Source organism: Idiotropiscis lumnitzeri, chromosome 16 (assembly GCF_059441095.1).
Source record: "Idiotropiscis lumnitzeri isolate Australia: NSW breed Sydney's pygmy pipehorse chromosome 16, RoL_Ilum_1.0, whole genome shotgun sequence".
Taxonomy (NCBI): Eukaryota; Metazoa; Chordata; class Actinopteri; order Syngnathiformes; family Syngnathidae; genus Idiotropiscis; species Idiotropiscis lumnitzeri.
Window position 1 is genome coordinate 13,581,504 of NC_142406.1, and position 26,773 is coordinate 13,608,276.

General features: G+C 40.0%; 1 protein-coding gene and 1 long non-coding RNA gene across 2 annotated transcripts; one reads left to right on the plus strand and one right to left on the minus strand.

The window, feature by feature from the left end:
• Positions 1–1,168: 1,168 nt before the first annotated feature.
• On the plus strand, positions 1,169–26,158 carry rims3 (regulating synaptic membrane exocytosis 3). The gene is made up of 7 exons (XM_088318950.1): positions 1,169–1,389; positions 6,435–6,749; positions 18,296–18,437; positions 18,515–18,627; positions 19,654–19,755; positions 19,828–19,967; positions 20,206–26,158. Exons 2-7 carry the CDS (start codon positions 6,485–6,487, stop codon positions 20,416–20,418), a joined length of 975 nt encoding a protein of 324 aa, XP_088175076.1. The 5' UTR covers positions 1,169–1,389; positions 6,435–6,484; the 3' UTR covers positions 20,419–26,158.
• Positions 2,898–16,859, minus strand: LOC148321562 (uncharacterized). Its single transcript, XR_015846913.1, has 3 exons — positions 16,659–16,859; positions 8,014–8,148; positions 2,898–3,054 (listed from the first exon to the last, which is right to left on the minus strand). It is a non-coding gene; the product is annotated as an uncharacterized LOC148321562 (long non-coding RNA).
• Positions 26,159–26,773: the final 615 nt, after the last annotated feature.

Below are 26,773 nucleotides of genomic sequence, written 5' to 3' on the forward strand. Positions count from 1 at the left end.
ACAAATCGGGGTCTTGTGTGGTGAATCGCTTTTGGAAAATTGAATCGATACCCTGTACCGATACTTTAAAGTGACATACTCAAATTATAAATCACACAAAGTTCATATGAAGTACTTTCAAACATTGCATTTCACTTCCTACATAAACCAAAAAGTCTTGAGGAACACGTCTTTCGCAGTCAAAGTTGTTTTGTTTTCCTACCTGTTGCGTCTTCTGAATCATCAAAAGTAACGGCAATGCCTTTGTTTCCAGGAGCAGTTGAGCATGCTAACTGAGCCACTTGCAAACATTTCATGCCATTCATTTACCAATGTGTGCACAGATGACTGTCATCCCTTTATGCAGTAGCACTTCCTGTAACTTTGGTTCTACCACCTGTTGGAGTGCTCCAGATTGTGCTCAATTAATTGTGGTATATCTGCGGGCGCCCTCTAGTGGTCCGGAGAGCAATTGATTGAAATTGGTGATTTTTTTTAATTTTATTTTAACTTAATTGAATAAATCAGAGCTGGGCACTTGACTCTATTTTCTGGTCAGACCTGCGCCCTCTGGCCGCGATCGATGTGCCATTCCGGCCTCGACCAACCGGCCTTATTCATAAAAATTGTCACACTGTTGTCGTACATCTCTTCATACACAAACAGTTGGTATTGGCGCTTTTGATGCTTTTGGAGGCAATTTTTGTCCTTTGCCCATTTCGCGAGTAATTCCATCACACGACGCACGAGGGCATGATTCATGGGTCAGATTGAAATCAACCTCCAGCCTTTGGGTATCCGGCCGGGCCGGTCTGCCCTGCTCTGGAATCAATTAACAAACTATATAACAATATCACATATTCAGTTAAAAAAATTAAACACCAAAGATTATATGGTATCAGGAAATCCGATTAATTCCTTCAACATGCATAGTTTTTTTTTTTTTGACATAACTCTAGTTAAGTCACTTGAGAACCAATATCACATTTAGATTTACAGGCAACGACTGTGAAGCAATTTCGCAATCTATTTTTTGACATGAAAAAAAAAAAAAATCAGTCCTTGTCATTCTGTGTATTAGTTGGAGATGCACACGTCTGGCCACACGTGGTCGCTGTTTTCCCACCACGGCGAGCGTCTCGCTTCCAACCCACTCCGCCTTTCTCCTCCTCAGCAGCGCCCCCTCGGCTCGGCTCAACCCCACCTCGGATTGCAGCTCCAGCAGCCGCACAGCAAGCACAGTGCAGACCGGAGACGCCGTGCAAAGCGTTTCCCCCCCCCTCTTTTCTTTGAACTGCTGACGCGCCAACATAACACCCGAACGATGACATTGATTCACGCGGACCACAAGCTCAACATCATTTGACAACCTGCGACCTGCACAGCTCCTCTTCGCCTCCGCTTCTTGTGGTAAGTGCTCAGTTTCAGCACCGCGATTGTGCACGATGCAATCTGCTGTCACTGGGATACAACGCACGTGATCAGCCGAGCATCTTTAATTATGGTTCACAATGTAGTGTAATGCGGTGCATAAGTGAGTGTGGACACGGATTAGCTTTAATTTTAAATGATTTATTAACCCTTACATTCAGTCCGATCACATTTGATCCGTTTTGACATTTGACAGCTAAAAAAAATAAAAAATAACCCAAAACCTAAATGTCATTCTTTCACCAAGAAATCTGATGACGTTTCCTAACGTGGCCCTAAAATTGCAAAAATTAAATGTTGAAAAATGTCATTCTTTTGTACAGGTGCTACAAAGTGAAACAATATGACCCATGGCTACTAAAATGGATTTTAGCTTTACCAGTCTGTTAAATCAAGAAAAATAGTGGTAATGATGGAAATTTTGGAATAGCTACAAATTTGTTTGTACGTACGGTATGTAACTGGTTTTGAGGGCGCTCAAAACAGTCCTGAGAACCGTCTGTGTCTCCACCACTTTTACACAGGAAAATAAGAGTGATTAAATCCATGGGTGTCAAAATGATTTGTAGATAAGGGGCCACATTTGCCTCAATTTGATCTCAAATGAGTTGGACCAAAAACAACAATTCCAAATTTGTGCCATTATTTTGTTGCAAATAATTCCTAGTAAGAATTCCTCGACATCCTGAAAATATTCAAATTTTTTGGTGCAAGTTCGACAATGTTAGAATCCAATTTTTGCAATTTTGCACATATGCATCCTCCATATTTTATACTCGACATTTATAAAACAACTAATGATCTCGATAGCCTTTTAAATGAACATCTATTTTCACATCCATCTGAAAATCTTGACAATCTCAAGTGACAAATCCCATAATACAAATATTTTTTTTTTGCCTTTTTTCTGCAACACTGATTGACAAAATGTGTGATCACGGAAAACAAATATGGAACATAAATAAAGCGATTGCATTTGGTAATGTAGTGCGTTCTCCTGTATTTGCGCAAAAAAAAAAAAAGACCAAGTACTGCTCAGTGAAATGTTGTCAGCTTTATTTCTTGATGATGTATTTATCTGCGTGTTTCTGAGTGAGGGTGTCAGGCAAAGGGAGGGCAGAGCACATAAGCATATTATTCGATATAAGCACATTACCAGCACATACTTTTCAGATGGCTCGTCCTCTCCGCCAAGCACGAGACGGGCTAGGCCAAATTCATGCTGAGGTGTGAGATTATATCAGATGGCACACACACACACACACACACACACACACACACAAGCGCATGCATGCAGACATCACACCCCGACCTCTCACCTGTGGGTGGTGACTGAGTGAGGTCAACATTTGTGTGAAATTTAAAAAAAAAAAAAAAAAAAGAAAGAAAATCCTTTCTGATATTTGTGACACTTGCCGCTGTGAAGCTCCGAGAATTGCGTGACAACTGAAACTGGCTCAGAGGAAAGCAGGCCATTTTTTGGCTCTTTTTTTTTTTTTTTTTTTTTTAAAGGGGAGAAAGCGGATAATTATCCACGTGCTTAACTCTTGAAATCCAATGCCTGACTCCTACTTGATCCTTAGTGTAATCCATGGAGACTGTCAAACTGGGAAGAGACTAAAGCTTCTGCTGTGTCTTGTAGAGCTTCACGCACAGAGAGAGAGAAAAAAAAAAACAATGACTCGAGAGAATATGGCCTTATGCTGTAATTGTGAATATAGCCAGTTGGGGGATAAAACAAACATGGTGAAGCAGCATTCAGCCTTTATGCTGCACACAAATGGAACAAGTTGCCAACAGAAGTGACGTCAGCCCCAAGTAGAAATGCGTTTAAATCCAGGTTAAAAACTATGCTTTTATTCCTCAATTCATGTGATCAAATTTTTGTAGGCATTTTTAAAATCCAATTTTTTAAAATTTTTTATTTCTTGTCTTTGCTTTCAAGTGCCCTTAAAGCGTTTGGTTGTTTTTTGTTGATTTGTCTGCATTGGAGGCTCTTATGTGAATGAATGGTTTGTTAGGTGGCGCAAGAGTGAGAGTTTTTGGTGGATCGGGAAAGTCTTTTTGGGTGATTTGTTGAGTTTTTGTTGACTGTGAGAGTTTTGGGGGAGTGGGAAAGTTGTTTTACTGTGAGTGATATATTTTTTGTGTATGACAATTATTTTTGCTTTTGCGAGAGTGTTTTTTGTAGTAATTAAGATTTTTTTTTTTTAAAGATTATTTTTTTTGGGTGTATGCATGTATGATTATCTTTTAAGGGTGACAGGTAATGTTATCTTTGTCACATATGTCGCTTTATAATAATGTGTTTAATTATTTTCCACATTCTTTTGAGGTCTCTGATAAGCATGAATCTGTACTAAAAACTAACCCAGTCGCTCACGAGGCCGTTTCATGTCTGATTCTAACTTGTGATATGTGCCGATTGCTTCTTCTGCCTTACACAAAAATTGATGACTCCAGCCTCCATTGTGAAACGTTTGGAACGGAGCCTCAGAGATGATAATCATCAAATCCCATCGCTCCGTGTGTATCATTTTAAATGCTCATTTGCTCGGCCCTATTTTACACACTAATCCCCGCTCAGCTGAGCTAGCGATACTGCGTTCTCTTCCCCTCAGCGAATCGATACCCCCGGGGATGTTCGCAAGCAGCCTTTTGAAGTGAGACCTCCTACGGAGCGTTTCTCTACATACGCCAGGTGGACAAAAATATTGGGACACCTAAATCCATACCCTGCTCAACTGTCCATCAAATGCCCGCCCAAAATGGCTGCAAGCGTCTTTTTCATGACAACAAATTCGCTTCACAGGTTCTTTCACATCATAAATACCCCACCTCCCTCCCCCCGCCCGTCGTTCTTCTCTTTCACGCCATTGCAAAACGGAAGGACGTCAAAATGACTGTCAGCAGTAGCGGTTGGGGTGGGGCCGAGAAAGCTGGAAATAAAACAAATGGAATGGAGGGAAACTGGGTTAAGAATGACGTGACAGATGAGGCAGAGCGCTTTCCTGACTCATGGCCGCGTTCCCCGGTGAGTAATGTGGTCAGTGACACATCTCGTCTCCCCCCCGCCCCCAACCATACCTGCCATGCTGAAAGTCAGCCTGGGGGCACTGAGGCACATCCCACCCCCATCCATAATTCTGTCTTAGAGCAATCACTCCTTATTCATTACCCTACGTCGCTATCGTTATTTTATTTTATTAGTTTTTTTTTATGTATAAAGTGAGGCCCTGTGATCGTGGGGGATTTGCTCTAGGCCCACTTGCAATTAATGACATACAGTGAAAGAAAAAGACGATGTAAAAAAATATATATATACATAAATAAATGACACTTATCATATTTTTACCCTTCCCACAAATGTCAACGGAATATTTTAAAAATCTTCCTTAGCGCCAGTTCTCACTCTACGGCCAGTTTGTCACTCCCAGTTGACGTAAACCTGACACATTGCACACAATTAAACAATGCATATTGAATCACTAAAAAGCATCTGTTATTAACATTAGCTTGTTAGCTTAACATTGAGAGCATGATGTCACCATCCGACTTCTGGTCGATGACTTGATCAAATACTTTGCTGATTATATAAGTAAAAGCTGTCTTCATGCAAAATTAAACCAGAAGCACTCTAATTTTCTTAATGATTAGAGGAACACTTTTGACAGTCTTTCACTAACCTCTCAAACGCACACCAAAGTACAGCGCATTTCCAGCCAAGTTTTAATTTCTAAGGACGTATTAAGGGCAAATTCACTCTACAGTATATGTATTATTGAAGACATCCTGCTACAAGGAATGAGTACTGTAGCAGAAATAATATGAGCATTGGTCCGTACAGCCGTGGGCCAGTGTGTTTTCAAAAAAAAAAATGTTTGCACACTCGTTTGCTTCAATTTGGCTTCCTCAATAAGTCAAGATACGTTCAAAGATTGATTTTGCTGCTTGTCTATACGAGCTGCACACGCATGAGATGTAGCGATAAGGTTCAGTTGAAGGGCAACACTGGCAAAAGCAGGTTTAGTGAAGATGTTACAAGTCACAAGGGGAATTTTTAAAAAGGGCTTTCTGATCTAATATCGTATGAAAATCTGATTTAAAAAAAACAAAAAAACAAAGCGTGTTAAGAAGTGGTGGCATGACACACGTTCTTGGGCTGTGCGGTTCAAGCTATTATTAAATTAATTTATGGAGTAGCTATGAGTACACGGCACACGCAGCCCAGCGGCTGTGGCTCCACTGTCGCTGGTTAAGGTTGGAGCTCAAATATGATTCCAGGGAAACACGCGAGACAAACAGCAGCTGACAAGGTTTGCCCGCCAACAGCAGGCCTTCCCTGACATTTGTGTTTGTGAGCCCGCAGAGATTTCCTGCCACCCACTGACCTTTGTCGTTTTGCACTGACTGTACAAAGTAAGTTATTTTGGATGGCTATGGAGGAGGAAGTCATATCCTCTTTTTCACAATTATGTTGTGGAAAAAACCCCAATATAATATAAAATAAATAAATAAATAATACATAAAATAAATAAATGAATAAATAAATATTTATATATATATATATATATATATATATATATATATATATATATATATATAAATAATTATTAAAATTTATTTTTGGTCACAACAAAGATAATTTACAGACAGAACCTTTGACTGTTTCACGTGACGATGTTGCTTGCAACAAAGAGAAAAGTCCGCCAAACTTTTTGTGCTCATTCTTTTGAAAGGGGGTGAATTTCTGAACGTCATTATCTTTGCCTTATGTTGTAAAGTGTTTAATGTGTAAAACAAAAACACCAAAAACAACAAGCAAAAATTACGTATCAACCGATTAATCGGTCAGCCGATTTAATCGGTTGACCGATTTTGAAAAACCAATTTTCCGTGGTTCCTTTCCATTCATAAAAGAAAACCGCAAATACCTTGACGCTTGCTGATGCGCGACAAAGTAATTCTCACCGAAATCTCCCCCCCACCCCTGCCTCATGTCTTCTCTTTTGCCCTTTCCTCAGCCCCACTGCAACGCTCGTGCCCCCCACCGGTCCTCTCGACAAGCAGGACCATGATGCTGAGCAGCTCGGTGGAGGTGCCCAGCCCGGGCGGGCTGAGCAGCCTCAGCGGGCTGAGCGAAGCGGCTCGGAACGTGGTGCGCTCCTCCAGCATCTCGGGGGCCATGTACAACCTGGAGAAGAGTCCCGGAGGCGGGGGGCCCGAGTCGACGTCGCTGGCTGGTAACAAGAAGCGGCGTTCCAGTCTGGGGGCCAAGATGGTGGCCATTGTGGGCTTGTCGCAGTGGAGCAAGAGCACACAGCAGCTCAACCAGCATGGTCAGTCGTTTTTATCTTCCGCGCATCTTAACCACTTCATGCAAGTCCCGCATTCTACATCTTAACAACTCAACGAATTCCCCAACCCTTCGGCTCGTTTGCGCTCACGCACGCACTTTCTACTCTAATGGCATTTTCTTGTTTCTGTTTATTTCATTCACGTCAGTTTTGGCTCGCCTGTCACAGTATGTTTGGTGCTTTTCAATAGCAGCTTTAGGCTGCAATATAATGTTCGCAGGGGTCTTGAGCAGCAGCAGCAGCTTGCGCATACGGGGGATGTATGATAATGATGGAGCCGTTATTTTCTCGTGTGTCTCCCGTGGGTACAATTATACAGTAGAAACTGGTGAAATAGAAACACTTGGTCGCTAGTTGCAAACACACGGACGACGTGAGAAAAGGTGTAATTCCGTCACGTTTGATAAAGCCGCAATTATTTTCAATTCTAAATCCCATCTGCTTTTAACAACTTGGCTACTTTGGTTTCTCCTTTATGAACAACATTGTGCATGCGACCTTTTCAGAACAATGTACCCATGTCAACAGTTAACTTTCTGCTTGCCTGCCCACTATGTGGCCGGACATTGACTGCGTTTATTTCTGGGAGACCATTCAGCCTTCAAACCTGATCTGAGTGTCGTCGCTATCTGCTCGGTAAATCCAGCAGAGTGTGACATTTTATAGCCTGTTCTTATCGGAGTTCAGAAGGATTTAGTTCAAATGCCAATGCACTTTATTTAGCAGAAAAACATTTTCACTTGCTTTAAAAAGCTTAGGATTGCATAATGAATTAAAAAAAAAAAAATCTTGCATCACCAGAAGTTGAAGCCTTTTTAAAGATGTGCTAAAGGAAAGTAGAATATTACAGGCATGCAAAAAACTAATTATTATTTTTGTAGTGGCTGTCTCTTTTTCTAATATTCTGAATTAATTATCTTAAAATTGTGATTTATTTTTTCTCATAAAAATTAAAACATGACAATTTTTTTGGACAGGTTCATTCCCCCACTTAAATTACTCTCATCATCCCCCATGAGAGTAAATTGAACAGAGTTGAAGCGTGACAAGACAAGCGTGTCCATGTCCAACACACGTGTGCGGTGCCAGCGCTAACAGAGTCACCATATGTCCCACGCGCAGTGTAAACAGGAACAAACACTGTCATTCACGTGGATACAGAGATGGCGTCTTCCCCCGCGCAATGGCAATTTGCAAATTCACCCATTCATACAGTGATTATTATTTTAGTCACTGAGAAACTCACCTGCCATCTTCTTGTGACATCTTGGTGCCGATGAACTATGTTGACATGCGGGGAGTAGCTTCATTCCCTTGTTTTAAAACAGCATCTATTTGGCTTATTTTCTGCCGGTGGCTCTGCGACGTTTCCGTCTTGATGCTAACAAAACAAACAAGAGAGCAAAGTAAGCATGAGAACTCTCATCGTGGCTGAGGATGTGAAGAAGAGGAAGACGGGTGTCTAAATTTAGATGTTCTCGGCTGCCAGGGGAACATATCTCGCCTGGAACTAAATGACAGGATCATGCGCCCCGTGCGTCCACCTTCATCCGTATGACGGTTCTTCTTGTCACGGTGGCGGCGCCTCAACTTCACATCCGGGCCTTGTGTCACATTTGTCAAATGACAAAATGTGAGAGAGGGTCGACGTATGAGAATTACACGACACCAATTTTAGCTATTTGTGGTTTGTCATCAAAAATATGTTTAGGGACACTTAAAACCATCTGTGATTAAAATGTGCTGTCGACGAATTCTGTCTGATTTCGATCCAATGCTTAATGTGCGTTGATTCTATACATGAACCGACTCAATTAAATGTCATTTTATATTTGCTGATTTACATACTAATGACAAGGCTTGTTTTTTTTTTTGTCACCTGTTTTCCATCACGTGAATTATCTTCCTTTTGCTATAAACACGTGTTTTCCTCCCAAAAGCTCAAACTATTTTTGACAAACAAGCCTGTTTATCGAATGACCCAGTGAGCATCCCTCCCAACCTGTTTGTCTCAGCGGTCCAGTGCCATAAACCAGGCGCTTCAAATTAGACACGCAAACATCCTTCCCGACTCAGTCAATTTCAATCAGTGTCATTTTTGACATTCCTTGCTGGTGGTCATTAATGGTCAAATCTGCTCAGTTGTCAGGAAGCCACGTTGCATTGATTGTTTGATGCGGGTTGGCCAAGTCCTGGCTCATCTTTCATGCTTGGTTGGCCAGCCAATAGCCAAGAGGCTACACCGTTAATTTGTCCCCAGCGATGATTAACTTGGAAATTGATACGTGCTAGTTTTGATTCAAAGAAATCCAAATTGTGACAACGACAGTATTAATTGGAGACCCTCGACTCACAATATGACACTAAACTGAAGGCACACAACTCTAAATTTGGACCTGGCTGTATACCACCCCAGGATATTGCAGGGGAACGAACACTCTATACGCGAAATTACATAACAGCAGTCATTTGTTCAGAACAACCACACTCCCTTTCAAACACGGTGCTTCATTTCAACCCTCTAAAATTAAATAACAGGATTTAAAGAGGAGGCTTAATGGAATGAATGGAGATGAATGCTATTAAAGCACGTCGTGAAGGTAATGTTATGGTGTTATTGTGTCTGCAGGCAATGCGCTGGTCATGGTGCGTTATGTGAATTGGGCCCAGTCAGTTCACAAACATCAACGCTCATTCAGCTGATGTGTTTTTGGAAGCGTTTTTTTTTTTTCTTTTTTTTTTCTAAATAATGATATTAAGCTCTGTAAAACTGAAAAAAAAATTTGAGTGGTCAAAAAAAACATGTAAAATTGATTGGGAATGTCATGGAAAATGTGGCAATTTTAGTGATATATATATATATATATATATATATTTAAAAAAATAATAATATACATATATACATATATATATATATATATATACATATTTAAAAAATAAAAAAAAATATATATGTATATATATATATTTAAAAAAATAATATATATATATATATATATATATATATATATATATATATATTAGTGCAGTCAAGTGCTTAAAATTTTCAACTAGTTAATCGCAATAAAAAATAATCTGTAATTAATTGCGATTAATCACATTTTTTCAACTACTATTTTTTTTTTGTGAAGCTCATCACAATTATTTACTTGAATAATATCTTGAAATGTATGTAAAAATCACCAAACATGAAGGTAGGAGTTACACGCGAACCCACCGTCCCGCTTTGTCGCTGACACTAGAAAGGCTTGAAATTGCGAGCGTAAATTTGTCCGATGAACATGTCTGCGTTACATAACAAGCGTTGCATGAACACAAATCCGCGCGTGAAGTGCAAACCCGTCTTGGCTGCGTTGTTTCTTTCAATTCTGAGATAGATTCCTTATTCAAGGATGTGACAAGCTATTTTTTGGGGTTCTGTTTGTGGTCTATTTATTTCCTGCTATTATTAGTAGCGCAGAAAAAGGAGCTCACAAAGTATTTTCCTGGGTTTTCAATGGGTGACTCACTCTTCGGTCAGTCTTATCTCTTGTGCAGGTTTATCCGCGGCTGCAAAAGGCTGAGCTCGCACGGAAGGTCACCACACTTGAGGATCGACACTAGGGAGTGTTAGATTCAAGGAAAGCATCCAGACAGGCATGGATTGGAATGCGTGTATTTGATGTGCTTGGTGTCTGATCTGAGCCAGTACCTTTCCATACAGGATCCCAAAATAGACGCCTGCACATATATATTTCCGTGGCATACATTCACACTCCGTCATCTCACTATTCCGTGCTGCATTTCGCTTTTCAACCCACTCAACGTTTCGTTTCAATATCGTTTTATATCATCCGCCTTCCTTCTTTTAGGATGTTTATTGCCACGGATGGTTAATGGCACACAAAAGCAGCAGATTGTGAGACTTTGTAAATGTCTCACACGGGTATGGAAGACTTGTTTTTCCTCATGAAAGCTTTGAATGGTTAATGAAACCATAATTTTTTTTTTGCGACCGGCCCACTAAACAAAACCGAGAAAATTACACGCTGTGAATTGAAAACACCACTGCTTGACAGTCGGTCTTATATCTCACAAAAAATATTTATAAATAATAATAATAATAAATAATATTTTTTTTCAATCTCAGATAATGGACAAGCCAATTAAAACTGACCAAGATTAAATTTGGATTTTCATTATTATGATAACTGTGCAGGAGGAAGATGCAAGCACCAAATAGGGTAAAACAAAAACCAAATGATAAATGAAATCCCCAATGAGCATGCCCTACAGTAAAAAAAAAAAAGCAATAATATTGTTTCTTGACCTCTAATTACACTCAGGCTGTTTTCATTTGGTGGACTGTGTAGATGTGTGCGTGTTGCCCTACTTTGAGTTCCGGCTGAGTCACCAGCGTTTTGGCATCAGCGTTTCAAAGCTCACAATGATCGCCGTTTTTGAGGGAAAAAAAATCTCTCCCCAAAGAAAATCGCTCTAATTAAGATGACTCAAGCTCGCTTGAAATTTGACTGGAAAGATTTCACAAGAGGGTCTCTGTTGGGTCGCAACACGTCTCCGGGTGAAAGCGATTTAAACGGAACAAACCCTGGACTTTCTTTGAGGGTTGCCTTGAGTACAAGGTTGCTGCGGCATTATCCTAACCCCCCCCTCGTACCACTGTTGAGTCACTGGCTCTTTCGATAAATGCCGACTGAGACCATTCTCTGTACTCTTAAAAGCTTTTTGCTCCCCACTGGTGCTATTCAAAGTCTACAAAAACATATTTCAAGCAGCCATTGCTTACAAAATCTATGCCTCTTGCTTCGTCCTTGTGGTAACCTTCTGCATGTCTATCGGTACTTTGTAACAGACGATGATTTTTAAATTATTATATATATATATATATATATATATATATATATATTTTTTTTTTTTTAAATAATTTTGCACTCCACTACATAATGGTTTGAGACTCTCGATTTGATAAAATTTTTTTGGATTGGAACAAGCATTGTTTACTGTGGACTATTGTTTCTCAGCGGCATTACGTTTCAAGCCCACCTGTGGTAGAATAGGAACAAATCTGCAAGACCATATCTATTTAAAAAAAAAAAAAAAAAAAAAAGATAAAATAAAAAAAAATATAAATAAATATAAAATAAAAATAAACAAATAAAAAAAAAAAAATTTAAAATTAAAAAAATAAAATAAATAAAAAAAAATTAAAAAATTAAATATATATATATATATATATATATATAAATATATATATATATATATATATATATATAAATATATATATATATATATATATATATATATAAATATATATATATATATACATATATATATATATATAAAAGAGTTTTACCATGCCCATATCTTATAAACACAGTCAAACGTATAAAAACACGTTAAAATTTCGAACCGCTTGTTGTCACTCTCGCTGTCTAGACATTTCTCAACTTTTGTATAACATCACTTTAAGGGAAAGGAAAAGAAGACTGTCACTCATCTAGTATTTCCTTCACGCCGTTTGTCATTTCCAATTGGAGTTGACGTACTGTACTGCACCAAAATGACCAATCAAATCTAATCAGTTCATCTAACGACAGTCTGCTAGCTTAATGCTAACCTATGACATTAGCATGAAAATTTAGCATAGATAGCATCTCTAAAATGACTCGGGGATATCCTCTCCCAACAACTGCTGTTACTATTTAGGGGCAAACAAAACCTACCACAACACTTGAGTGCTTTGTAACAAAACAAAATACGAGCATATCATCGAGAACGTAATCAGCTTGGTCAGAGGGAGACTCGCGCGCGGTGCAATGCCGCCGATATGCTATCATTATGCTCAATCAAATGTGGTCAAGTCGCTGTCGCCATGCAACTTTCAAATAAGCAACATCAACAATACAGGAAATTGCTCCGGAGAACCGTAATTGTTTGTGTGTTTGGGCTCTCAGGGGTATGATGTGTGTGCATGCGTGTAAACAAAATAACCCCCCAAAAATATGATGTGAGCGTTTGGTGCATCGAACCAACACACACGCTTCTCCTCTCAGCCAATGTAAACACTCACGCAGGCTTATTTCCAAATCTGTTTCATGGCGCCGGCAGACGGCTGCTGCGCCGCAGGGGACTCTCCACAGGTTCCCCCTCTCAAAGCCCAAATGACATTTTGCTCTCAAGCCCGAGGGCCACAAATCAGCAACATGCTAAAATAGCCGCGCTTATCTTTCCGTTAACCTTTTTGCATTGACTATTGGATGGATGCGATTAATACATTCGTTGGACGCGTTTCCTCTCCTCGACTCGCCATAAAGGTGAGTATTCCAGGGGAAATGACTTGAGAATAAGATTGGCCTTCTTCCCCCTCATTTTAATTAATTGACATTCGACAGAAGCCGGTGCGGCATATTAACTCACCGGCAGACATCCTGCAGTACATGAAGATTTCAGATTAGTACAAATCATTTCCCATGCAAAAGGAAGCTTGGCAAAAGGCTAATGGCTTCTTATTGGCCACTATTGTCCTGCCCTGAGATGTTAATCGAATTCATGCTCACACTGAAGTACGAAAGAAAGAATTATGCTCAATTACAGGCAGTCGCTATTTTGTTAACTTTGCACAATGTAAAAAACATTTTGACGCAAGAAATTGTTTTCCTCCTTTTTTTGACTGACATAGTGGAATTGATTGGATGCAAAGTGACTGCCAGGCCAGTATCGCCGTTACACGTAGCTTGCGATAAGCGATATTAACTGAGAATGATTCATCATTAAATTTCATGAATTTTTTTCTGCCTTGTTTTCTTTTTATTATTGATTAGTTAAAAATTCAGGAAAGCATTTGGGCGAAGTTTGGAAGGATGGAGAGCATAGTTCAGGTATTTGTATCATAAAAGTTTTTGTTCATTTGCCAGTTTGTAAATCTTCGTTATTGCTCGGTTTTGAATTTCTATTATTATTAATTCAGCTAGTTCTAATTCATTTTTAGAGCAATTTTTGTTTTAACTTCATTTTAATTTTTGGCGAAGATGTTTTTGGTTTTTCATGAGTTTTAGTATTAATTAGATTTTTTTTAATATACAGTATGTAATATTTCTCGAGTAATCAAGCAAACTAAACAGCACTTCATTTATTTATTTTTTAATTTTTTTATTTTCATTTTTTTTAATGACGGTCAATTGCAGCAGTGTCCCAAGATTCCGCAAGCGTTATGGATTGACCTTTTTCATATTCGACTGAAGAATTTTGGCACTTTTCAAGCAATTCATCCAGTCAGTTATCGCAACCACAATCGATTTTACCCTTCTCTAAATTCTTCTTTGTTACGTGGTTTCCCATTCCGTTTAAGTCTTTAAGCCATGACCCTCGACAAATGTAGAAAAAAAGCTGAGATGGGTTTAACGCATTCATCAGAAGACATAAATATGGCCAGACCCAATTTTTATCCTTCTTATGTAACTGACACAGATTCAACTATAATCGCTATTTTTACCCTCTACCTTTTTGAAGCTTTCGTTTTTTTTTTGTTTTTTTTTTTACTCCAAATTTAGCAGAGAGACCCAGCAGTGAAGACGCCACAACAAAATCTTTCATCGCCGACACCCGTGCTTGGTTACTGTTGCTACGCGCGGCGGCTCGCTGCCGTCACCGGCGCATCCAATTGGCATGTCGGCGCAGGGAGGCTAAAAACAGCATTCTATATTACAGCTCATAATGAGAAAGGCTTCATCAGTGCTCTCTCCAAATGTCAAAGCGGCTTTAATGATCCACGCACGCACGCACGCGCACACCAAATATGTGCGTGGAGTCAGTAATTTTTTTTCGCGGCGCCATTCTCTGCAATTGAATCAATTTCCCCCCCCCCTCCCATCATGTGACTCAAACTTTATTATCTAATATCAGAATCGTTTTCACTTCATACCTTTTATGTGCACAAACATTTCTTTGAATTTGCACGCCGCGTGCTTTCTGCAATCTAGCACGTCTCCAGGGGTATGACTTATTCCTCATATCAGTAGACAATTCAACGGCCTCTCATCGGCTCGCTTATGTAATGTTTTTTAGCAGTTGGATTTATGTTAGCCTCGCACTAATTACACTGTGCCTGTATTTGTTTTGGACTTGGAACAAAAAGTGAGCTCAACCGTGGAGCGGAAAGGAAAATAATGCTTCGATGTTTTGTTTGGATCCAATGAGCATTTGTTCGACTGATATCCATCTTAATGTCTTTGAACTAGTATACTCTTTGTTCTCACTTGTAAGACAATTCAGCACACTAGTAGAATGACTTTTCTCCACCACAACGAGTGCTGCTAGGGCAGCACAGATGTTCACTAGTTAAGTTTAATTGCATACTAGTAGACCACAAGAAAAAAAATTTGTAAAACAGTGCAGGCGTCTACTGGTGCAAAACACATAACTACTAGATATGCCCTACAGTGTGCCCAGTGCCGCACAGTAGCCTTCTAGTCAGGTATAATTGTAACTAGTGATTCAATGCAAATGTATTACACTTCAAAAGTTAAATACAATTGAACTGTGTTTTACAAACATTGCAATACTCGTGTGGCCTAGTTGCTCTACTTGGGTACTGTGAGGACAGACAGCATACTAGTACATGGACCTTAAGATCAGGTGAAGGTTTTCTAAATGGGGGGGCTTTTCATAGGAAATGTAGTACAGAAAATGAAGAGGTATAAAGAAATAGTAGTAGGAGTCTAAAGTAGCCAAATGAGATGGTAATAAGATTTTAAAGCGACAACTGAAGGCCGCGAAAAGGCACTCAGAGAGGGGAAAGGCAAGCCGGGGCTCTTGGTGCAATGCAGACTGCGTTGCCATGGCAATGGAAAAGGGGGAGCATGAAGAGGAGGAGGAGGGGATTAAAGAGGAAGGAAGCGATCGCTACTCCTTAACCGGGGCTGTTTTTGATATGAGGGGAGGGGCTCACTGACAAATGAGGAAATAGTGCGACGATCAAGTTGAAGGAGTCGCTACGTGTTCGAACAATAATAAAAAAAAAAATTCTTATCATAAAAAAACTCAATTACGCCGACGTGTTCAGACAAAGGTTCAGCTTCATGACTTTTTTTTTTTTTTTTTTTTTTTAAATAGTCGCCATGGCCCCAGCTGTCTCAGGTGGCATCGTCTGCTTCCCGATCGGTTGTCACGGCAGCGTAGACGAGCGAATGAAGTTTGCTGTCATCGTCCTCACATGAAAGTCTCCCTGAAATCATTCCAGCCTCATCACACAGCTTTGTTTGCCCCTAGTGACCCTTGTGGGGGTACGGTTGTCATGGTGATAGGGGCGCTCATGATGAGGGGAGCTTAATAAGCTTGGAGTTGCTCAGGGCCAATGAAGTGGGATGGCTGGACTTGAGTGTGTTTTAACTAGCAACAAGGGGCAAACCTCTTGTTAAAAGTCTTCTTCTGCAAAGAGTAGAGCGACGACTTTGCACTAGTTCATCCAGTACACCACATTTCTTCAGTACAGTTCAGTTATATTTAACTTTGATTTAGTTCAGTTTATATTCAACTTACTCTACAAGACATTTTAAGTTAATCTTTCAGAACCGTTCGTCTCTTACTAGTACCACGTTCCCCGCTAGTATCTTGCCCTATTGCAACATGTGACATCTCGCGCACGACTAGGACACGTTTGGCATACTAGTAGGACAACTACAAGTTGCTAGTGAGGCAAAATTGAGCACTACTCGATATTTAGTGAAGTGATTATGCGATTATGTCACGAACGCTACTAGTAGTAGAAACTTGTCAACTAGTGCACAGTTCTGCGGGCTCCTATATAGCAAATGGGGGGGGGGGGCTTTGCCGTTTACTATTGCCACCACAACTGAGCACACCCAAAGTGAAAATGCCCAAACTGTGTCTGACCTGTCACGGTGGCGTGGGATGGTGGAGGACCCAAATGCACGGACGTGAGGCAGGGCTAACTTGAAGAGGATTTAATTTAAAGAAAAAAAAGAATGAAAAAGGCTAACGTTAAAAATAACAGGGATCAAAGTAGGACTTGAGTTGCAAGACGGTCAGAAGACACTGGACACTTGACACACGACTGGACAAAGACTGTATTTGGTTCCCTGGTTCCTTTCAAACAAATTGACGAGACAACGAGGAACACCTGGACAGGACACAAAGGGTTGGACAATGCTGATTGGCTGACACTCTGGAATGGGACAATAAGCACATGATGAGACAGAGACACAAAGTCAAAAACCAAAACCAACAAAGACAGACCATGAAACAATGTTCTCTGAGGAGATGACAGAGCTGACTGACGTTGAACACAATTGTTGCACCGATACTACTTACATTTTGATACCGGTCGATACTTGATAATGCCGTTACATCTTCGGCATTTATGTGGTATCGCAGTCCGAACGCTGAATTCAAAATAAAAGGAGTAATTGTAGTCACTTTTTAGGAGAAACTGTAGGAAATGCAGCCGTAAAAGCCGTAGACAGAAGCGGTGGCATTAAGGGGCAAGGATCTGAGGGATTTGGAGATGTCGCTGCATGAGTGCTCATGGCTTCATGTCCTGTCCAGAGCTCTTTTCAGAGATAGTGTGTCATCACCGAGGAAGCTTCTTCTGATGTTAGATCTCAAGATCTTGCCCATTTGCCGCGCAGCCAAAATCTATCAGACTATGACTCGGCCCCCCATTTTTTAAAATTTATTTATTTATTTATTCCTCATGACGGATTTCAGACTTCTGATCAGTGCAGTTAAAAATGGACCATGATGTTCCAGAATGGCACAGGACAGCCCAGCCACAGTTTTATTTGAATATTTTTCATGCGATCGGTTCATAGGCACCGCTTCTAACGTTTCGCTAACACCTCTGCGGAAAGTGTAAATGCAGCAGACTCGTGATTAGCATGATTATCGTGCGGCTCTGTGTCACACTTCCTGATCACTCTGATTGGATTACGGTGAACCTTCGTTCACGGTGGCCGTTGCACGTCAGACCGACTAACAATTGGTCTTTTGTTTTTTGTTTTTGATAGGTTTGCCCAGGGTTGGATGTTTTATCGATTTAATCGATATATCGTTATTATGGCTCATCGAAATTGAAGAAGCACAAAGTATTTTGCCACAATAGCGGCTTATGTAGCTGATTAAAACTGACATAATGGAGACAAACAGAGATGAGCTCATTTCCTAAAGAGGCTATATCATTTGAAATTGGTCCGAGTTTGTAGCACGGAAGTTCTGAATTATTTCATATTGTTTTATGTAGGAGCCTATCGGAAATCATTCACAAAGTCGTTTTAAACTAAACATTGTCAAAGATGTATTGACCGGTGCCAAACTGAATATTTGTCACTAACTTTTGAAGTTAAAATTCAGTACAGAGAAGAAGACTTTATTTTGAAGGTTTCCTGACCGCATCAGCTGTTCTCATACGCGTCATAACTCAAAGCCTTGAAGTAACTGCTGAAACTGTCAGTGAAAGAACGTGACCTTTGACCTTTAAAATTTTTTTTTTTTTTTTTTATATCTGGCATTAGACGGTGGAACCAAGAAGCTTCGCAGCACCATCCGACGGAGCACGGAGACCGGCATCGCCGTGGAGATGAGGAACCGGGTGACACGGCAGGGCAGCAAGGACTCCACCGACGGCAGCACCAACTCAAACAGCTCCGACGGAACGTGAGCATCCGCCTCGTGTGGCTCCTTCATGTGAGTGTTCGTCGTGTCAACTCAGTGGGCCCTACTTTCTTTTTCAGGTTCATCTTCCCTACCACGCGCCTCGGGCCCGAGAGCCAGTTCAGCGACTTCCTGGACGGCTTAGGCCCCGCTCAGATTGTCGGTCGGCAAACATTAGCCACGCCTCCCATGGGTAAGCCACGAGCCAAGTGGAACCAGCGCGTCAGTCACTTCTCATTCTGCTCTAGTTGCTCTTTGTGCGTGCAGAAATCACCGCCCCTTTGTTTATTTTGGCCTGCAATTTGCTCTTGTTAAACATTGACGCCACATCACTCACAGTTGCGGCCTAATAAAATTGAAACGTTTTTCTCACATTCAGACAGAAGTGTACAGTCCGTGTTTTTCCGAGCTAGCTAGCTGGCTATACCCACACCCCAAAAATGCATCTTCCCTTCGGTTAGTCTGATGGAGTGCCTCGTTGTCAGCCCTGAGTGCCCACAGCGGATGTGCAAGGAAGGGAAAGGGAAAAAAATAAAGTCAGTCTTGGCATCCATTGAATGGCCCGAGGCTTTACGCTGGCATTGCTTCTTCAGAGCGCCTCATCTGTCAGTGCCTGTGGCTTTAAGTGTGTATATTTTTGTGGCTCAAATATGTAATTACGTGTTGGCATACGAAAGATGCTGGAAGTACATTCCCCACATTGTAGAAATTCCATTTGATTGACAGTTGACAGTTTAGTCCCACAGCTCCCAAACTCTTCTCTGTCGTGTGTCAAATTAAGAGGACATTTATTTTCACTTTACAGGGACTTTAAATGCGCTTGAATATCCTCTTTGTCTCAGAAAATGTTGGGAAAGCCTACTGTAACCCACAGTGCTCAATCTGAGACTCCTGAGTACGTTTTCCAACGACCCGAGAAACATGCAGGGATCTTCCCATGCTGCAAAAGTGCCAAGGGGAAAATAATAAAGCAGAAAGTTCAAGGGGAGCGCTCTGCTGCTAATCCTTTGTACAGCTTAATGCACAAGTATGTAAAGTTAACGTGCATGAAATGTGATCCGTGAACGGAAAACCTCTGAAAGACTCCTTAAGGACACTTTTCAAGAAACATTGTTCTATGCCTCCCTCTAGTGGTGACAAGTGTCAATTGTCAAGGCCCCTAGCTGTGTGTTCATTTGTTGACTGAAAGTGTTACAAAAATCTGTCTCTCTCCCCGCAGGGGATGTCCACGTTGGGATGGTGGACAGAGGAGGCCAGCTTGAGGTGGAGGTCAACCAGGCCAGAGGTCTGATCCCCAAAGCGGGCTCCAAGAATATCCCAGGTGCAGCAACCGCCCTGAAGGGTTTGTGATGTGTGTGCCAAAACTCAGTGGAATTATTCGCTTTGCTTTTAGCAACCTACGTAAAGGTGTACGTCCTCGAGAACGGAGTGTGCTTGGCCAAGAAGAAAACCAAAGTCGTGAAGAAGAATCTTGACCCTAGCTACCAGCAGCCTCTGTTGTTTGATGAGAGTCCTCAGGGAAAAGTCCTCCAGGTACCGGACTTGGTGTTTTTATCCAGTTTTGATGTGATCTTAACAGAATAGCTCAATGTAATTTATTGCCATTCGTTGTCGAAGTGGAAACTCAAGGTTTATTTAAGACAACCAGCTAACTTAGCCTTAGTAAAGTCTAATTAGCTTAATGCTAACAAACAGTGCAAAAGAACATAGGAGGGCTAATGGATAGCATTAGCAGATATATTTATCGACACAATATTTTCCCGTTGTGTAGGTAATCGTGTGGGGGGATTACGGGCGTATGGACCACAAGTGCTTCATGGGAATGGCCCAGATCCTGTTGGAGGATTTGGACCTCTCGGCGACAGTCGGCGGCTGGTACAAGCTGTTCCCTACCTCCTCTCTGGCAGACCCCAGCATCGGACCACTCACCCGACGCCTCTCGCAGTCCTCCCTGGAGAGCGCCACCAGCCCCTCGTGCACCTAAGGCTGAGTCATGCAAACCCTGCCACTGTACATACCACTCAAGACTGTCTCTTCAAGCGCAGGAGCCCACGTACATCACACTCTTCTGTACACGCACGGTCTTTCTGAGCAATTTTCTAAGTGGGGGGGGGGAGAAAAAAAAAGCAACCTCCTGAATCCAACATTTTACCTGAAAACGTAGCATTTTTCCTCCTCCGTGTTCCAACATTCCCATGACACATTTGGTTCACTGAGTGCCATAACCTGCATTTCGAGGTTCCACAAATACCATCCCAGGGCCATACAGATGACACTTTCGAAACTCTCTATGCCAAACTTAAGAAAAAAAAAAAACATTATTTTTTAAAACCAAAGCAATTGTTATTGTTGTAGTCTTAGATGAAGTTGTAGAACAATAAAACGGAAGGGATATGTAGCAGAGCCAATGAGTTACAAGTTTTACCTTCTGTGGGCCAAACGGGCGCAGATATTCACATGAAGGAATGCTATTGTACAGGGCACGGCGGAGTTTATACATAGATATGCATATATACATATACAGTTCAACATTTATTTGTGTTCACACGTGTATTGGCTGCAGTTTGCATGCTAGCTTGCAGCCTTTTAACAAAAAGTGCTCCAATTTTTGCATTTAACGTTTGACGCAGGAAAGTGGATTCACAGAAGGATGCAAAGTGTTTCCCAACCTTGATTGACAATTCAACACAACACCAAAGAAAAAATATTTGGGAATTTAGGACCTGTTTGGAAAGCTGTTTAAGCATTTATTTGATATCCGGCTTGAATTCAATGAACTAGTGCTGCGACGAAAGCGCACAGGCACAGTACATTTGTTAACTACAGTTCAGTTGTATTTAACTTTGTAAGCGAAATCTCTTGTAAAAATTTTTTTTCTACTACCAGTGCCATTTTTGACCTGCAATTAAATTCTACTAGTAAACCACTGCCCAACTAGTCATCACGTGTCACACACTAGTGGCCTCCTGGAGTCTTCTAGTCGTGCCCTCTTCTAGTTTGTCCCCATTAGTACCATAACATGGTCTTACTAGTAAGCAAAACTTGTACTTTTATGATGTGGAAGTGTCATCAAGTCATTTTACTAACTAGTAGGACACCGATGTTACTAGTTAGCCGTGGTTGACAAGTCGTGACATTATAAAATTCTGTTGTTAACATCGAAGTAGCGCGCAAATGTCAACTAGCGCACAGTTTTGGCTAATTACTAATACATGGTCGTCAAACTAGTATTCCAGATGTTTTTCAAGGAAAAAGCAACAAACAAAGTTAAATACAACTGAAGGGTAGTTCTACATTATTTATGGTGAATTAATAAAATAAATTTGGATGTTGGTTGGGAATCACTAATGATGATGATACTAAATCGAAAATTCTACCTTCATTTTTCAACCACAAGACACTGAGCATTGTGGGAAAATATGAAGTGCTTTACGTAAGGGTTTGTGGGCTTCCCTTTTTTCCGTGTACCAGCATCTGGAGTTTCGTGAGGCTTTATTTGAAAGATGACGAAAAGGAAGCGATAGCAACAGCGTTCTAGTCGACACTAGTGCATCGTTGCGCTGCGCTCGTTCTAAAGACAGCACTTTATTGCGAATGAATACTCCCACCCAATTGATTCATTTGCATTTGAACGCCAGCATGAAAACGGAACGGCACGTTTGCCTATTTCTTGATTTCTTGGCTTTAATGATTTTTTTACCTCCCCACTTCTACCAGAACAACGGCAACAGGTCAGTTTTACTCGTAGCACTTTCTGTCATTGATCTGACACCTGCATCTCAGTTGTAGCAGAAAGTTCAATGTAGTTCTGAAATAAGCTCAAGTGAGTAATTGGCAGTTACTGTTCTAATTTTGGATCTATTTATCCAATGTAATATTTTTTTCTTGTATTTGCGAGGAGTGTCGGGACCAGCACGAAACTTGACGCCAACAAATGTCCAGCGATCTGAAAGCGACATGAATTTGCATGGTTTTTACCGAGGTACATTCCGTTTATCAGCACTAAGTGGAGCTCACATTTGTATTTTTGTCCTCACGCCGCTTGCAAAACCAACAAAATTTCACAGTTCCACTTTGGAATTGAATAATATGTGTGTTCCAATTTTCTTGACATGATCTTATGGTATCGTCGGGTGATCTATACAGTATATCCGTATATATATATATATCAAAATATTTGTGTCTTTTTGTGGGCAGCTGGCATGATGATGTAAAATGAGTACAAATACTGTATTTACACATAAGCTCTCCGGTGCACTTTTTTTTTTTTTGTGATACGTTAAAAAAAAAAAAAAGAATCTTTGACGATCCAATCTTGTTTAAAAAATCCTAAAGAGAAAACCAACTTGTGTAAAATCCACGTTCACTAATGAATGTTTACGACTCCTTGGCAAAAAAAAAAAAAAAAAAAAAAAAAAAAAAGGGATTTGCTCTGTGTTTTGGAGCTCGTTTGTTACATTTTTGCTGTACAGTGTGGAGAGCAGAAATGAAAGTTATCCCTGAGGAAATGTTCTTTCTGTATGAGCATTCCAATCCCGCAACCAAAAGCAAAGTGAAATATTGCCTTTCTTTTCACGTGAGTGTGCGTTGCATAATGAGTGTGAGGGACTGTAAGAATGAGGACTTTAAAATGTGTAAATAATTGTTCAAAATAAATAGATATTGTTGTTTAAATGATGCAGCTTTGGAGATATGGACGCTGTATTGAAAGTCCCTGTAAAGTGAAATGAGATTTGCCTTTTGATGACACGCCGCAAAGAACGTGTTCAAAAACCCTGAAACATTTCCGTGATTAAAAAAATCATCTAAAATGAGGCTCCAAAATGGGCGAAAAATCAAATACATGATTTAAAAAAAAAAAAAAAAAAGATAAATTCCACAATAATACGCGTTACAACAATGAGGCGCTCTAAAGTGCATGATGCCTGTTTCCTGCCCCAAAAATTCACTTTCACACTTTACAGGATCTTTTCACGTTCTCACCAATGTATCATGTGTTTGTTTTCTTTCAAGTGTCTTTTAAAGAATGACATATTTGTGATTTCTGAAGATGGAAATCAATTTGGAAGTCTCCAAAGCAGCAGGGTTGACGGTGACAGAGTTGGGTTGGGTTCTGGTGACTTTTTGAATGTGAAGGCACTGAAACGGGTCTATCGCAGACATGCTGGGAGTGTTTTTATTTGCGGGTAGCATGCGGCACGTCAAGCTTTACATGACCGGTTGATTTAATGCAGTCGATGAGATTTGAATGTTTGTCAACCTGATTTGACTTATTTAGGTGCAAAAAAAAAAAAAAAAAAAAAAGAAAGAAAAAATGTATTGTCAATCAAGATGTTGCAAATGCGTTTTATTTTTATAATGAGAGGAATTCTCGAGAGGAGGCAGTCGGTGTGGCGAAGCTGCCTTGCGATGATGAGGGCTTGTTCAGTTTACAATGGCCTTATTGTTCCAATGATTATTATGGTATTTTGGAGATCAATGCGTCATTATTGCATTACACGTTTGGACTAATTTGTTTCGCTTGGAATATTGTGACTGGAGTTCTACATACAATATATACAAAAATGCGTGTATTTTCTTTTTTTGGAATGTAACATTTTTTTTTTTATTCTGTCTTTCACTTTTCAGTCATGTCTCTCCCCTTTACAAGGGAGGGAATCTGTACTCTGCGGTACTCTTTGTGTATTCCCTTGAAAGAAAAAAGCTTGTTGGTTAAAAGAAGCATGCGCAATGTTTTTTTTTTGTTTTTTATTTATTGTAATTGCAATGAAACTTTTCTTGCTTCGACGAATTTCTCAAACCACAATGATGGGATTTGTTGTGATTTTTGTTATGGCTAATTTTTCTTGATAGTGTAGAATATGTATCCATTTTTTTTTTTTTTTTAAACCTAGGATGCAGTCACTGAGTGGCGAGAGATTATGAAGAGATGGAGAAAAAAAATGCAGTATCACAATTGGAGTTGCAGAACTGGTTAATAGTTTTCTGAAAACTTTCTATGGGAAATTTAGCTCCGGAGTTTTGGAAATGCATTCATTTATTTTATTTATTCTTTTTTTTTTATTATATTTTGATTTTTTTTAAATTTTTTTGTTTAAATGTCAGTTAGTTTAATAACCTGTAGGAAATTTTTACATCCACAGTATGTATGCAGAATCCAAATGTTTAATATGCAGCATGCATGCAAATCAGTTTTATAAAATATAATTATATACTTTTATTCAATAACGATAGTTTAACCAGAAGACCGCAAATACAAATGATACTCAACGTCAAGATGATTTATTTATTGTGTTAAATCTACAATTACAAATTTCCAGTTGATGTAAATTCCCGCTAATTCCCATGGAAAGTTGGACATGATGCAACCCGAACCTTCAAGTAGCACTGGCTCTGCCAATTTTCTTTAGGCAATAAACATTGACTGTAGCCTAAGTTGCTTGCAAAAATTGATTTTTTTTTAGGCCGAAAAACAGGACTTCTCATCTCATTTGCAAGCTCCTGAGACAACATGCATCGAGAGTAACTCTAAAGTGGTAGCGCCCCCATGAGCGGCCTTTTCAAACTACTTTTGTGTTTTTTTTTTTTTCCCCTTTCTGGGGTCTTTTTAATTGTAGCAAAACGACACAGCCACCTCTCTTGTAGGTCATTTTATAATGTTCTGTGGATTCTTGTCAATTTGTCTCCAAAAAAAGCCATGTGAGCAATTATTTGAAACTCTTGATGTCAAGTTCAAAGTCCATTTGAGTCAGTACACATTAATTTACTTGCTTAAAAAAAAAAACTTTGCTGCACTTTTAACACTAGTAGGCACGCACTAGTAGACTTGTCTCGTCTTGCCTCATTTGTAACATGCAGTTGTCCGGCTGGAATGTCAAAAGTTTTCTGCTTGTGTGCAGAGATCTCATACAGGAGTGGAAAAACCGTTAAGACCGGAAAGGCGTTTGAATTGTAACTTATATATCCTTGATAGCAAGCTAACAACATACTAGTTGGTGCAACTTCTGGCTATCAAGGCTATCAAATAAATGCTCAAAATGGCTTTTCCGTAACGTCCATGTTGCTCAACCTTACTCGCACTGTAGCCCCCTTTAAACACGCCCCCACACACCAGCCTACCCGCAACCATTAATTTCCAAGGTAGCGAAGCACAAATGTCCCTGAATGCAGCACGGCAAGGACAAAGCAACTTGAGGCGGTACTTACAGGAAACGACAATGATGTTCACACACACACACACACACACACACACACACACACACACACACACACACACACACACACACACCCACACACAGACAAAGCAGGTGAATACCTCGGCGTCTTCGACAGAAACATTCATCCGCATTGCTGGTGTTGGTCATCCTCTCTAACTGGCCTTAACCTTTCCACCGAGGTGCGAGCGAAAGGGCAACGTATAGCAGAGCGACTTTGCGATGGGAAGATACATTTTATGGCAGGCGTACAGAAAGGGAGAGCTGTAATTTTCTACCTGTGCTTTGTAAATGTTTTCTATGTGCAGTATTTGATCAGGTAAAACTGGTATTTTTTGTGGTTTGTAAGCTGCAAAATTGATTACTTAAGGTGCACGTAGTTTTTTTTATGAAAATGCAATCAAAGTGAGGGGTACAAACAAAAAAACAAAATTCTAATATTTCGGGTGCAGAAGCCTGTATTTGCATGCCCTTTGACCAAGCAGTCAATAAAGTTCATTTGAATCACTATTACTGGTTGTGTGTGTCTCGCATTTGGTACCTGGGTATACAATAGCGGCAAAGCACTACGTTTCTCTTTAACAGTAAATAAAAGACTTCAAAAGTTAGTGTCAAGCTTAGTCTCAAGATGCTGTCAAAGATACTTTTATTCACTCCATTTATACAGAGTATTGTATCTTACAAACATTCTCATAGTAAATATGACACCAGACAAGCAAAGTATTCCAAAAAAAAAATCCTAATCGAAAGTAGGTTATAATAAATCTTGCTTGAGATCATAATATAGAGTACTGAACATGATCTTGATTGACAAGTATGGCAAACGTTACATTCCTCTATTTGCTTTCACTTTATAGAAAGTGGACATGAACGGAAATCGGATTTGAAACACATAGAAATAAAAAACTGAGATAATTTACAATCATGATTTCATGCATTTAGTTAGGAATACATTCCAAACAGAATTGGACATTCGGGTGCAACTTGCTCACTAAAAAAATATAAATTAATAAATACATTGATCTGTATGTCGCAAGGTGTTTTGGTCCTTTTGGAACGCGACAAAAAAAAAAAAAAAAAATCAAAAATATGCAACGTTTCTCATTTTTTGTCATCGGTGACATG